Source organism: Barbus barbus (assembly GCF_936440315.1).
Source record: "Barbus barbus genome assembly, chromosome: 38".
In the NCBI taxonomy this organism is placed as follows: Eukaryota; Metazoa; Chordata; class Actinopteri; order Cypriniformes; family Cyprinidae; genus Barbus; species Barbus barbus.
Window position 1 is genome coordinate 20462161 of NC_136716.1, and position 15108 is coordinate 20477268.

A 15108-nucleotide genomic window follows, 5' to 3' on the forward strand; every position below is an offset into this window, starting at 1 on the left:
TGAATTACATTTTAAATTGTGATCATAATATTTTATAACAGTTTTCACTGTATTTTTTTCATCAAAAAAAAAAAAAGCCTTGGTGAGCATTTTTAAAAATAAATATTATTCCAAAAGTCACATCTAAATGTCATTGAAGGATGTCATTGCATAAGATCCTACAAAATATGACAATATGGCATCTGCAAACAAACGACCTGAGAGCTTTTCCTAGAAATAAGTTAGTTTCCTCAAGTTCACAGAGAGGTGTAAAGTAACCATAGATGTAGTTCATCACTTTAACTCTATTTACACAAAATGTGATGGCATTTCATTTTAATTGAATGCAGTGCCATTTTGAGTGTACCCAAATACTTTTTGAGGTCACTATATGATAAATTAGATACATAGCAAACGAAAATGTAGTATACTACAAACAAAATGCAGTTCAGACACGTTCAAATCCACAAGCTAAAGTAGTTTAGTCCTCAGTAACTGTTGATAGCGCTAAGCCTCTACAAATGTTATACTCGAGCGCTCACAAGTGGACAAAAATAATATAACTTTAGTCAACGTTATAAATACAAAGTTTTTTCTTGTCCATCACTCAGTATGGGTCAGGCTACAGGATTTTTTCACCGGGATCAATATTATTTGCAAGTGGTTTCTTTCTGTTGACTCAACAACCTCGACTAGTTTTGTAGAGGATTACTGTTAACTGATCGATGCCATCGAGTTTCTATTATTCATGTCTATATGCTTAAGGCCGCTTACATCAATGATTATCGAATACAGTAAAGCAAAGTTCAGTGTAAGGCCTGTGAACTGATGCACTGTTGCGGGCTATAACGTTACATTACAGTGCAAAGTAGAAGACATGAGCTCCAAAACACTAACGGGTCCAGCTCGTTTACTCAGACATTGTTTCCACAAACCTCGTCGGGTTTTTGACGTGGATCCGGTGCGGTTGTACTATGGGTCCCCGCAGGTGGTCACGGGATCCGCCGTTCGCACCGTGGACCTCCGCAGCGACACAGTCACCAAACCCGGAGCAGCCATGCGCCGAGCCATGGCCGAGGCAGAGGTCGGAGACGATGTTTTCGGAGAAGACCCTACGGTTAACGGTTAGAGATTGACTGACATACAGTCAGTTGCGTGCTTCTGCTGTGTCAGACTCTTATTCTGATCAGTTCAAAGGCTCCAGTCGTGCTTATTTGTGATTCACGTGTTAAATACATAAAAACAGATGTGGTAGATGCAACATTGTTCCCCTATGGTCTGCATTTTACCTGCTGTTCCTATACACATCCGTTACACTGTAAAACGGTCACAGACAATATAGGCTATGCTTTGCATATTCTGTTAAATAATAATGACTTACATTTCTTCAGCTAATAATACAATGTTTCTCAGAATTGCACGATGTTAACCACATTTTTATTCTGTTATACTTTGGCTGTACATGCACTGGCTTTCACAAGTATCAGTAAAATTGTATTATTTATTTTATTTATATATTTATAAAAAAAGGAACCAATACTTTTTATTCAAAAGGGATGTAAGTGACAGTAAATGCATTTTTGATATTGCAAATGTTCTTTTGACATTTACATTCATCAAAGTATATCCTGAGAAAAAGGACATTTTCCATGAAAATATTAGCACAACTGTTTTTCAACATTAATAATAAATGTTTCTTGAGCACCAAATGAAAATTCATCCATCACAGGAATAAATGACATTTTAAAATGTATTACAATAGAGAGTAGTTATTTTAAATTGTATTAAGGAGAGAGAGAAAAAAGGATAGAGACTAAAAGTCAGTCTATTGAGTTTTAAAAGATCTGTCAGATCAACCAAATATTTTTTTTTAGCATTTAGCAATGCTAATCTTTTTAACAGTTCTCTTTCTTTTAGATGTATGTTTATTTGCAAAGCCCACTAGATAATATGGGTAGCATTTACCTCAGCACACGATTCTCAATGGTGAGGATCAACAAATGTTAAATCAGTCAAATATGAACTCTGATCCACATGACAGCTAACTGACAGCGGTAGAGCATAAATTAAGCCAGTAAAATATAAAACAATGATAATATTTGAATAATAATTAACAAAAGAATTTCAAGCTGCAATATATGCTGAGAACTTGTGCAATATTGTTTAATGTAAAATTGTTTGTTCAGATGACTCAATTTGAAAAGTTGGGAGAACATTTGGATATTTTGTGAACAGATACTTGAGTATCTAAGTAAGGTAAACAAAACAACTTTTGCTAGCGATATGAGTATTTTGGTTCGGTTCACACAAAAAATGTAACTGGCATCTACTAGAAATTCTTTGTTCACTACTTTTTAGAACTTCTCGAAAGTTGGATTTTATTCACAGTAATGCTTGAACTTAAACTTATTTTTTAATTTGACAAATTAGACTGAAAGAACGTAGGTTTCATCTCTTATTGTTCAAATCTATTAGTACTAAAGTATTAGTACTAGTATTAGTAAAGTATTAGTTACAAAAAAGTATTAGTACACTATTAGTACAATCTATTAGTACTTAACTGCTTTGAATATGATCAAATATAAGATACTTTTATTTATTTATTTATTGTAAATACATAATTTTCTTTCTTATTTTTTATAGTTTGATCACTGTACTTTTAAATATATTTAAAAAAAGGAGTTTGCAAGTCCAGGCTTTTGACTAGTTGTGTTTATATATACTATACGCAAAACGGTTGTTTACATATGTTGCATTAGGTAATTTATACATGATATTTTTTCCCCATTCTTTCGATAGAACTGCAGAAAATAGCTGCTGATATGTTTGGCATGGAAGCGGCTTTGTATGTCCCCACAGGAACGATGAGTAACCTGATTGCAGGTGAGATTGCAGGATGGTGCCCAGGGTTATTAATAAAACTTGTTTACAGTTGTCACTTGGTAAAAGCTTTGAGGTAAAATTAACACGTATAATGCTGTTTTTCAGCATCATTGTGGTCTCTGTCACTGCCTGAGAGCTGCTTCTGGCTATTAAAATCTGATATTTCAAAAATGATATTGATTTGTGCTTTAGCTCACAGAAATAGCTCACTATTCTTGGAATTTTGTTCTTGTTAGTGACCAGATGTTGCAGTCACGCATAGCAGAGCTGTTCTTCCCAACACATATGTTGCCCTCATATTTCTTTTCTCTTTTTTTGTCTCAGTTATGGTGCACTGCAGAGAAAGAGGTGATGAGATGATAGTAGGTGATCTCTCTCATATTCACGTTTACGAACAGGGAGGAAGTGCACAGGTATGAACAAATGCGGGGCATTGCCGCATTTGTCTCTTACATATTATATGTTCTTTGTCTCTCATGTTATTCCATTTGTTATTCTTGTAATCCTGTATACAGGGGTGGCGCTAGTGGGGGGGGGTGACAGAGTGCATAGGGTCCAGAGGTCTGGGGGGCTGCAACATTGGGAACACCGGGACATTTCATTCAAATAGTGGGCCGATCGCTGAAACGAAGGGACCTCCCCGATATTAGGCGCTGTTTTTAAATTAAGAGCATGCAAAACCACATAAAGTAAATACTCCAAAAGCGAAGCAGCGAATGCATCCGCCAGCCGCGAGTCGAAGCAGAGCGGGAGCAAGGATGATTTATACTTGAGGCGTCCGCAAGTTCGCTTGGGTGTGCGCGCCAAATACAACGTTATTTTTTTTAAATAAAGAAATTAAATAAAAATGACAAATGCATACAACAAAATTTCAAAACTTAAAATTTAAATGAAAAAAAAAAAAAAAGGTTATATGTGTATGTACAACCACACACACACATATATATATATATATATATATATAAATATATATATATATATATACACACACATTTATGAATTCAATATATATATTATTTCATTTCCATTTAGTTTGTTGAAGTACTAAAATTAATATTAAAATTAAAACTAAAACTTAATAAAAGACCTATACAGACATTATAAATTCAGACATAATTTCACTAAATTTTAAATAAATACAAATCAAATGACAGTAGTTTATCAGTAATCCTTAAAAATAACACTGCCAAACACACATGCTAAAAGACCACAACATAGCAAGAAATGGTTATAAAAACTGAAACAGACAAGAAACAAGTAGTAGGAAAGAGGAGAAATAAAAAGCGATACTTACAGGTACATCTAAAACAAATTAGAATATCGTGAAAAAGTTCATTTTTTTCTTGTAACCTATTTCAAAAAGTGAAACTTTCATATATTTTAGATTCATTACATGTAAAGTAAAACATTTCAAAAGTTTTTTTGTTTTTAATTTTGATAATTAGAGCTTACAGCTAATGAAGTCAAAAATCAGTATCTCAAAATATTAGAATATTTACATTTGAGTTTCAATAAATGACCATCCCTACAGTATAAATTCTGGGTATCTCTTGTTCTTTGAAACTCTAATCATGGGGAACACTGCTGACTTGGCAATGGTCCAGAAGACAATCATTGACACCCTCCACAAAGAGGGTAAGTCACAGAGGGTCATTACTGAAAGGAGTGGCTGTTCACAGAGTGCTGTATCAAAGCATATTAAATGCAAAGTTGACTGGAAGGAAGAATTTGGGTAGGAAAAGGTGCACAAGCAACAGGGATGACCGCAAGCTTGAGAATACTGTCAAGCAAAGCTGATTCAAACACTTAGCAGAGCTTCACAAGGAGTGGACTGAAGCTGGAGTGAGTGCATCAAGAGTCACCACGCTCAGATGTCTTCAGGAAAAGGGCTACCAAGCCACTTCTGAACCAGAGACAACGTCAGAAGCGTCTTACCTGAGCTAAGGAGAAAAAGAACCGGACTGTTGCTCAGTGGTCCAAAGTCCTCTTTTCAGATGAAAGTAAATTTTGCATTTCATTTGGAAATCAAGGTCCCAGAGTCTGGAGGAAGAGTGGAGAGGCACAGAATCCATGTTGCTTGAAGTCCAGTGTGAAGTTTCCACAGTCAGTGATGATTTGGGCTGCCATGTCATCTGCTGGTGTTGGTCCACAGTGTTTTCTGAAGTCCACAGTCAACGCAGCCATCTACAGGAAATTTTAGAGCACTTCATGCTTCGATCTGCTGACAAGCTTTATGGAGATGCTGATTTCATTTTTCAGCAGGACTTGGCACCTGCCCACACTGCCAAGGGTACCAAAAGCTGGTTCAATGACCATGGTGTTACTGTGCTTGATTGGCCTGCAAACTCGCCTGACCTGAACCCCATAGAGCATCTATGGGGTATTGTCAAGAGGAAGATGAGAGTCACCAGACCCAACAATGCAGATGACCTGAAGGTCAAAGCAACCTGGGCTTCCGTTACACCTGAGCAGTGCCACAGGCTGATTGCCTCCATGCCACGCCGCATTGATGCAGTAATTCATGCAAAAGGAGGCCCAACCAAGTATTGAGTGCATAGAAATGAACATACTTTTCAGAAGCCTGACATTTCTGTTTAAAATATCCTTTTTTTTAATTGATCTTATTTAATATTCTAATTTTCTGACACACTGAATTTTGGGATTTCATTATCTGTAAGCCATAATCATCAAAATTTCAAGAAATAAAGGCTTGAAATATTTCACTCTATGTGTAATGAATCTATATAATATATGGGTTTCACTTTCTGAAATGAGTGACAAAAAATATTGACATTTTTCACGATATTGTAATTTTTTGAGATGTACCTGTATATCCTTTGCCAGTGTCCCTGCATGGTGGAGTCGCACGGCTTCTTATTTACAAATAATAAAGTTCTTAAAGGGAGATTCAACCAAAAATGAAAATTGTCATCATTTACTCAACATCATGTTATTCCAAACCTGTATGAATTTCTTTCTTCTGTGGAACATAATTTGAGAAATTCAAGAAATGTTTGTCAATACAGTAGAAATAAAGGGTAACCAAAATGGTTTGGTAATATTCTACAAAATCTTCTTTTGTGTTCAACAGAAGAAAGTCATTTGGAACAACATGAGGGTGAGGAAATGATGACAGAATTTATTAGCAGTAACTTTCCAGCAGTCTAGCTCAAAATCAATGCTTTACAGTCAAGTGCTTTTCTATGTGACAAAAATGCATTTAGTATGTTGCTTTTGTCGTGAATTCAGTAATATCTATCTTTTCTGTCCTGTTTTATTTATTCATTTATTTACTCCAATTGAAGGCCCTTGACCCATCACCCCAAAGGTTATTTTACATTTATTTTATTTTATATATTTTACATACATATTTAGAAATATTACAATTTAAAATAATAATTGTCTTTGTTAGTATATTTTAAAATGTAATTTATTCCTGTGATGATAAAACTGAATTTTCACTAGCCATCATCAGAAATCATTCTAATATGCTGCTTTAGTGCTCAAGAAAAAGGTTTTTATTATCAATATTGAAAATAATTATGCTGTTTTGCAGAAACTGTGATGCATTTTTTCCATTTGTTTGAAATAGAGAAACATTTTTGTAACACATTTTATAAAAGTTGTTACTGTCACTTTTGATCAGTTTAATGGGTCCTTGCTGAATAGAAGTATTAATTTCTTGAAAAAAAAAAAAAAAAACTTACTGACCTCAAACTTTTCAATGGTAGAGTTTTTTTTACTGTTGAACTTTGTTGGCAGACTAACTAAATTAACTAGTGGGGGTATGAAATGTGTGTTTTAAAAGTGTTTATTTTTGAAAAGTCCAAATGTGCCCTCAGTTGAAGAAGCACCCATATACCACATTATCTGTAGGCTGAAATACAATGTGCTTTTGTTTTTGTTCATAGCTTGCAGGCATCCATTCTGCAATAGTCAATACCCTTGGTGATGGGACCTTTGACCTCAATCAGCTGATCTCCAAGATCCGTCACGGTTACCCTGACCCACACTACCCACGCTCCCGTCTGGTTTGTGTGGAAAACACGCACAACATTCAGGGAGGCCGCGTCCTCCCACTCTCCTTCCTGCAGGAGGTTAGATATTGGTTAAACATTGGTTCATTAAACGTGAGAGAGAGAATATGTTAAACTAAGGCTAAACTTTGAGCAATAGGACACAGTCCCTCCATTTACACCTCCTGGTGATGTTCATTAGTAAATTTAGTGATATCACATAAACTGATTTATTAATCAGATTTGACAAATGAGGCAAATCCACTTTACACTTTTATGTAAAAAAAAAAAATGTAGAAGCATTGGACATGCATAACCGTATATGTTTCTCACTCAAAGCTTCGGTCTGTGGCTGATAAGTTTGGTTTGGCTGTGCATATGGATGGAGCGAGGGTGATGAATGCAGCGGTGGCTCTGGGCGTCCAACCCTCTGCTATACTGCAGCACTGCCACTCTGTCAGTGTGTGTCTGTCCAAGGTGAGCACTCACACTTTCTGACCGTGCTTGTTTATGGTCCACTGTATGATAAAACAATTATTGTTATTCTAGTATGGCTGTTTTTATATAAAAAGCTCAGATAGCTGTTCTAATTCATTCAGATCTGCTTCATATGACATTGTATGTCTGATATAAATCTAATTGAATATTAATAGGACAGATGTTAATTCAACATGTTCATTTAGTACAATTCATTATTTAAAAATATACTAATGTAAGTGTTTGGGGTCAGTACTATTTTTAAAGACATTTATTTAGTAAGGATGCATTGAAATGATCAAGTTTGACAGTTGAAAGTTACAAAAACTTACCTTTGTTACAAAAAAAATATATTTTAATTTTAAAAACAGCTTTCACAGAAATATTAAGAAGCACAACTGTTTTCATCATTGATAATAATAAGAAATGTTTCTTGAGCACCAAATTTGTGTATTAGAGAAAAACATTTATTTCATAATGATATTTCCCCCCCATTTTAAATTCTTATTCTAAATTCTTTGAAATTGAAACTGCACAGAAAAATGCAGCAACAAATTCACCTTGAACAGTAGTGAGATTTTCGTAATAGAACAATTTACTTATTAAAACCCAGCAGTAGTTTTCATGCTCTAGAAATTGCTTTTCCAGAGCACAGTAATTTTGAACAAAACAACTCCGGGCAGTGAGAAACAGAATCTGTAGAGTTTCCACCAAAAGCAGGAGAAATCAGTTTAGGTGAGAGGCATTGAAAATAACCTTGTTAAAGTCAGTGCTCATATGCTTTATAACCTGCACCCTGAAGGTGTCTCACACATCCAGATTATCAAGTCTTATTTCATTCATATCATCAAAGTGTGATGGTACTTTCCTCTGATAACACACCTGTAATCGCATCGTATCATCTAGGATTTGAAATGTCCTCCTCATTACTCCCCGCGGAATGAACTCAACATCACAACTCAGATCATCACATACACACAAAGTCAGTTGAAGAAACCCTGAAGTAAAACCTAATCACTCAACAAAATCCTTGGAGTAGATGTCAACAAGCGTATTTGCATTTTAATTACAGAACTTGTTTGCATCTAGCTGGAAATAGGCTACACTCCCCTCACCGAACTTTCCTCTTTCCCTCTCCCTGAAAGACATTAAATGTAATTGGGGCTTATAGACAAAGACCACCGATATGAATATCATATCACTTCTGCCTGTCCTGACTACAGACGTTCAGAGACAAAGTAACCATCTGTATTCCAGGTGTCATTTATAAACATGTGCCTGCTCATATATTATAACAGCTGTTTGATTATACTTGATGCATTTATATTTGAGTGATTTGCAAGTTTTCATTTTTGTTGTGCAATGTACTTCATACTTTATTCATAAATACAAATATGATTGTTTGACATATTGGGATGTTCACACAGGACAGGTTTTATTTTACATGGAGCAGGTTGCCTTATAAAAACCAACATGTTAAGATCACATGACTAATCAAATGTTGCTTCTTTTAAAAAAAAAAGTTTTTAAAGTTTAAAATTCAGAGAAAGGGTGGAAATGAAAAACCAAATTGACTGTTTTTGGCATGAAAACAATTTCCTCAGGGCAATGTTGTTACAACCCGAATTCTGGAAATGTTGGTACGATTTTTTTAAATTGGAATAAAATGAAAACTAAAAGACTTTAAAATCACATGAGCCCGTATTTTATTCATAATAGAACATAGAGAACATAAATGTTTAAACGGAGAAATTTTACACTTATCCACTAAATGAGCTCATTTCAAATTTGATGCCTGCTATAGGTCTCAAAAAAGTTGGTACAGGGCAACAAAGGGCTGAAAAAGCAAGAAAGTTTGAAATGATTCAGCTGGGAGAGCATCTAGCAACTAATTACGTTAATTGACATCAGGTGTGTATCATGATTAGCTATAAAAGGGATGTCTTAGAGAGGCAGATTCTCTCAGAAGTAAAGATGGGCAGAGGCTCTCTAATCTGTGAAAGAGTGCGTAAAAAGATTGTGGAATACTTTAAAAACAATGTTCCTCAACGTCTCATCATCTACAGTGCATAACATCATCAAAAGATTCAGAGAAACTGGAGAAATCTCTGTGCGTAAGGGACAAGGCCGAAGACCTTTGTTGGATGCCCGTACTCTTCGTGCCCTCAGACGACACTATCACTCATCGGCATGATTCTGTCATTGACATTACTAAATGGGCCCAGGAATACTTCCAGAAACCACTGTCAGTAAACACAAGCCGCCGTCCCATCTGCAGATGCCAACTAAAGCTCTATCATGCAAAAAGGAAGCCATATGTGAACATGGTACAGAAGCGCCGTCGTGTCCTGTTGGCCAAGGCTCATTTAAAATGGACTGTTTCAAAGTGGAAAAGTGTTCTATGGTCAGACGAGTCCAAATTTGACATTCTTGTTGGAAATCACGGACGCCGTGTCCTCTGGGCTAAAGAGGAGGGAGACCTTCCAGTGTGTTATCAGCATTCAGTTCAAAAGCCATCATCTCTGATGGTATGGGGGTGCATAAGTGCATACGGTATGGGCAGCTTGCATGTTTTGGCAGGCACTATGAATGCTGAAAGGTATATAAAGGTTTTAGAGCAACATATGCTCCCCTCCAGACGACATCTATTTCAGGGAAGGCCTTGTATATTTCAGCAGGACAATGCAAAACCACATACTGTAGCTATTACAAAAGCATGACTTCGTAGTAGAAGAGTTCAGGTGCTGAATTGGCCTGCCTGCAGTCCAGGTCTTTCACCTATAGAGAACATTTGGCACATCATTAAAAGAAAAATGTCAAAGACGACCACAAACTCTTCAGCAGCCGAAAACCTTATCAGGCAAAAATGGGACCAAAATCCAACACCAAAACTCCAGAAACTCATAACCTCGATGCCCAGACGTCTTCAAATTGTTTTGAAAAAAAGAGAAGATGCTACACAATGGTAAACATGCCCCCGTCCCAACTATTTTGAGACCTGTAGCAGCCATCAAATTTGAAATGAGCTCATTTTGTGCATAAAATTGTAACATTTCTCAGTTTAAACATTTGTTATGCTATCTATGTTCTATTGTGAATAAAACATTGGCTCATGTGATTTGAAATTCTTTTAGTTTTCATTTTATTCAAATAAAAAAAAATGTCCTAACATTTCCGGAATTCGGGTTGTATTTTTACCTTTAAATAAAACCTAACCTCTAACTCTAGCACTCTCTATTCTAATTATATTCTTTAAAAAAACTTGCCCCTTTTAGACTTGTACTCTATTTACTAAAAAAAATAAAAATATCACTAGCTTCTCTATGATTTTTGTATTCTTATTCTATCTATTTGTTTTCTTATATTATTTATTTCTATTTGTTTTCTATACAATTAACAAAAAGCATAAAAATGCCTCTAACACTAGCTTGCTCTATTCTAATCTTTTTCTATTTTGTTTTCTTTTTATTATATAATTTTAAAAAACCTTGCTACGTGTGCTGCGTTAGGCAAACTGTGACTTGTCATAGCACTTGCATATCATTGCTCTTTTGTTGATTTTGATTGCTTCCATTGTCCTCATTTGTAAGTCACTTTGGATAAAAGCGTCTGCTAAATGACTGAATGTAAAGTAAATGTAATTCAAATACTAATAAATACTGCAATAATATATAAAAGATAATAAAATAACACTGCATGAGTGCAGATAATAAAATGTAAAAATTATGAGATTAACCTTTTAGGAAAATTATTATTTTTTAACAAAAAAAGATGTTCTGTGTGAAAGACCCCTATTAAGTGCATTACGGTGGATGGTGAGTAAACATGCATCCATTTAATACTATAATTATATCTGAACTGTACTGTACTGAATGGTTTCTTTCTTTGCTTTCTCTATCCTTTCTATTAAATTTCATGTGAAGAGCTGGAAATCTGATCTGATTTTCTCTTTGGCAGGGACTCGGGGCACCTGTAGGCACCATGCTAGGTGGGTCAAAAGATTTCATACAGAGAGCAGTACGTGCCCGCAAGGCACTTGGCGGCGGAATGCGCCAGTCGGGTGTCTTGGCAGCAGCTGGTAAGATTGCCCTGTCAGACATGATTGGCAGACTGGAGGAGGACCACAGGAACGCCAGAAGCTTTGCTCAAGGTGACAGAACCCGATAGATTTCCTTCCACTCTCAGCACAACACTGCACAAGCACTGTAGGTATAATGCTTTAGTTAGCCTTTGCATGAGTAAGACCTTTTCTTAGACCATACTGACTATAAAAGAATTAAAGGAATATATTAAGCATATAAAATCTCATATTCAGTAGCTGGAATTAGTTCATTAGCACCACCGTTTTGTTAGTCATCTAATTACGCTTATTCACATTTGGCCATAATGCTTAGTAAACCTGTACGACTGAACTTAGATTATTAGTGACGGCAGTCTCCCTGCCGTCACTAATTTTAAACCTTGAAACCCATCTTTGATCAAGTTTTTTCTCATGAAAGTAATTTCTAAATGCCTTAAAAATACCTTAAAACTACCTGCTCCACTTTCACTCGTTTATCTGAAGTAGTAAATACAACACAATGACAAGTTGCAATGATTCAGCCATATGTTTGAAACTGATTCTGATGAGGAAGAGGGAATTATACATGGTTGTCTGTAAGCGAATGTATCTGAATGGTAGGGCCTGATACATTTTACGTATCGTTTGCTACAGAATCAGACACATAATGGAAACTGATATGATTAGCCTTTGGCTTGACTACACTATCAAACAGCTAATAATGTGTTGCTAATGTTACATAAACCATAGGTGCGTCCCAATTCACATTCTTATGCACTATTCTGTGCTGTGTATAATGGTGTGAGTAGAGTGTTCACACGGAAAATTCTAAAAAGAAAGTGTACTTTAAATACCAGGATGATGCATTTAAATAACTGGAAAAAACAAATGTTGGACACTTCATGCACTCGGCTGTCACAGATGTAATCACATAGTGGAGGAGGAGGGACTATCAGACTCCAATTATGAATGAAAAAATAACCTTCTATAATTCACACAGTTGCATAGTATAGTGTATAGTGTGTTGTTTGGGACACAGCTGATGTTCCATTTGCCATCTCAGACAGCTGCCTTCTAAAATTCAACATCCTTGGGTAGAAACACTTGGCTAATGATATGAAAAGCCCTACCCCATATGCTGATGGCATTGGTTGCATGTTTGTGATGGAGGGAAACTGGGGCTGATTAAAACCATATTTTTAAAACGGTCTTTTATGTACGTACCATTGTAGTTTGCTCAGCAATGATGTTGACTGATGAAATGACACTTAAACAATGTTACAAACTTGATTTTCACCTCAGTGGGTCTCTCAGAAATCAGAAACTAAATTAAATAATTAAAAGAAAATACAAGTTAGTCAGAACTGAAGCTTTTAAAATAAACTCAATGGAACAGTTCAGTCAAAAATAAAAGTCATTATTTTGTCACCCTCATATACTTAGAAACCCATTTAACATTCTTTCTTCCAAGGATGACAAAAGGTGACTTTTTTTTCCTCTTTTCAGTTTCAGACAGAGGGCTTTCTCAAGCTTCAATGAGCAAAAAAAGATAATTTTAATGATACTGTTGACAAATCGGAACAGATTTGGTCCTTGAGTTCAACACAATGATAGTTTGCTATTCACACAAGCAATTGTATGACTCCAGAAGCCTTGGAATATAATGCAAATATAAGTTATATAGACATAGTGCCCTTTTTGAAGCTTGAAAGTTTCAGTCCCCATTCAGTGCATTTAAAATTTGATTTAAATTTCTCCTTTTGTGTTCCACTGAGCCAAATTTAAATATCCAAAGTTACATTTCAAGATTCTGATGGAATGTCTTTTGCCTTGTAGCACTGTTACAGTGTGACCCTCCTCTGTATCAGTTGGATCGGAACACTGTGGAAACCAACATTTTGAGGTTCTGTCTGCGGGACACCCAAATGAGCCCCGCAGAGTTCTGCGAGCGGATGGCAGGCGTAGATGAAGAAGAGGTGAAGGCTCTGGGCCAGGGGGTCCAGGTTCTGATGTTCCCCCACGTCGGGGGAACAGTCAGGGCTGTGTGGCATCTGGGTATCAGCGAGGAAGACACTCAGCTGGCTATACTGAAGGCTCAGTTTGTGGCCCAACAGCACAAGTCCAGGTCTATTAATGCAGCATGAAAAGAGTCCTTGACCAATCAGATGTGTCTTCACACCAATGTTTTGGTCCCAGGGACCATTTTAAAACTGTAACTGCAAAACGAAGCATAATTATATTCGCTACTTTGCACTCCAGTTGGACTGCCAAGACTTACCCACTTAATTCAGTGGGGAGACGTATAGTACACCCACTTGGTGTGTACATATTGTACACACACACATTTAATGGTTTCTCACAATAAACTATCGTGAATGACATTTGAATCTTGTTTAAATGCATTCTTTAAGCAGCATAAGCAGCTTGAGGCCTTTTAAAAAGCTACATTATGGCTAGTTTTATTGTTTATCATTTAGTGTTATATAGGTATTCCCCATAAGGATAAGATGTAGTCGTGTAGAGAAGGATCGTCATGACGACAATGCAAAGATTTACTGCTGTTGATATCGGAAGGAGCTTAGGGCCAATGTCTAGTCTTGACTGATAATGCAGTTAACTTTATTGCTATAGCATGTGCGAGGAATGAATTGGCTGGATCTACATCATTTTTTAAATGACATATCCCTAAACTGGTTTTGGGCATATTCATTTATTCTGCTGCTTATTTGCCGTTTCCAATAGCCCTCGAAATTTACCGTTAAGACATTGTAAACAGCGTCACGGCTGACAAGCCAATATCTTGCTTTGCCTTGCAGAAATTACAGAAATTATGCAGAATCTTGTGCATAACATTCATAGAATGTGTGAGCGATTCTCACAAAACCTGTCAGGAAAATGTCCAGGTTATATGGCAATTTTAAAATTATTAATTAATCATTACCATATATTAAATTAAAAAGTTATTTATACATAATGGAAGTATTCGTTGTAGCGATTAGAATTTATGCAAATTTAGATGTATTATTTTGAAAAATTTAAAGTAGTAATAATTACTATACAGCCAGATATTTGTCATTAATGGAAATAGTAAAATGTTAAGTGCATTATGGTAAAGAAAGAATAAGGGGTAAAAAAAAAAAAAAAGGAAATTGTCCTAAAAATAATATTACAATGCAAAATATTGTATGCTCATAAATATAGGCTTAATTTCTATAGTGAAATGTGGACATTTGAGTGGCTTTGTAAGATTGGCCTGTTTGCAGTATCTATTTTCTGCGTGAAGTCTCTTATAATAAATGTGCACATAAAATTACACCACAGAATGAAAAGTAATTTAAATATTTAAAAACTTATAGTAAAACTGTTGACTTATCTTATTGGGATTAATTATTGGTTGTATTTAATATAGAAAAATGTATGCTGCATGTGGTTGCATAAATACCAGAGAATCGATAGGCACATTGATAGACTGCATATATGGGTGAAACATCTCATGATGGAAAAATACTGCCATGTGCCATTAAGGAGTGAGCCACAAGGCCAGCCCAAAGGAACATTAATTTCAGCCTTGTGTGGTCCACTAACGCTCTGATGGGGCCGTGTACGATTGATGGGGTGGACTAATCAGCTACTTATGGCGGAGGCCACAAAAGCAGATTGGCTCCAACAGAAATTCAAAATTATTCAGTGAGG

At 35.9% G+C, this 15108-nt stretch overlaps 1 protein-coding gene across 1 annotated transcript; it reads left to right on the plus strand.

The window, feature by feature from the left end:
* The first annotated feature begins 584 nt into the window (after positions 1-584).
* Positions 585-14101, plus strand: tha1 (threonine aldolase 1). The gene is made up of 7 exons (XM_079398379.1): positions 585-1103; positions 2779-2862; positions 3187-3275; positions 6774-6959; positions 7218-7355; positions 11313-11505; positions 13252-14101. Exons 1-7 carry the CDS (start codon positions 857-859, stop codon positions 13557-13559), a joined length of 1245 nt encoding a protein of 414 aa, XP_079254505.1. The 5' UTR covers positions 585-856; the 3' UTR covers positions 13560-14101.
* Positions 14102-15108: the final 1007 nt, after the last annotated feature.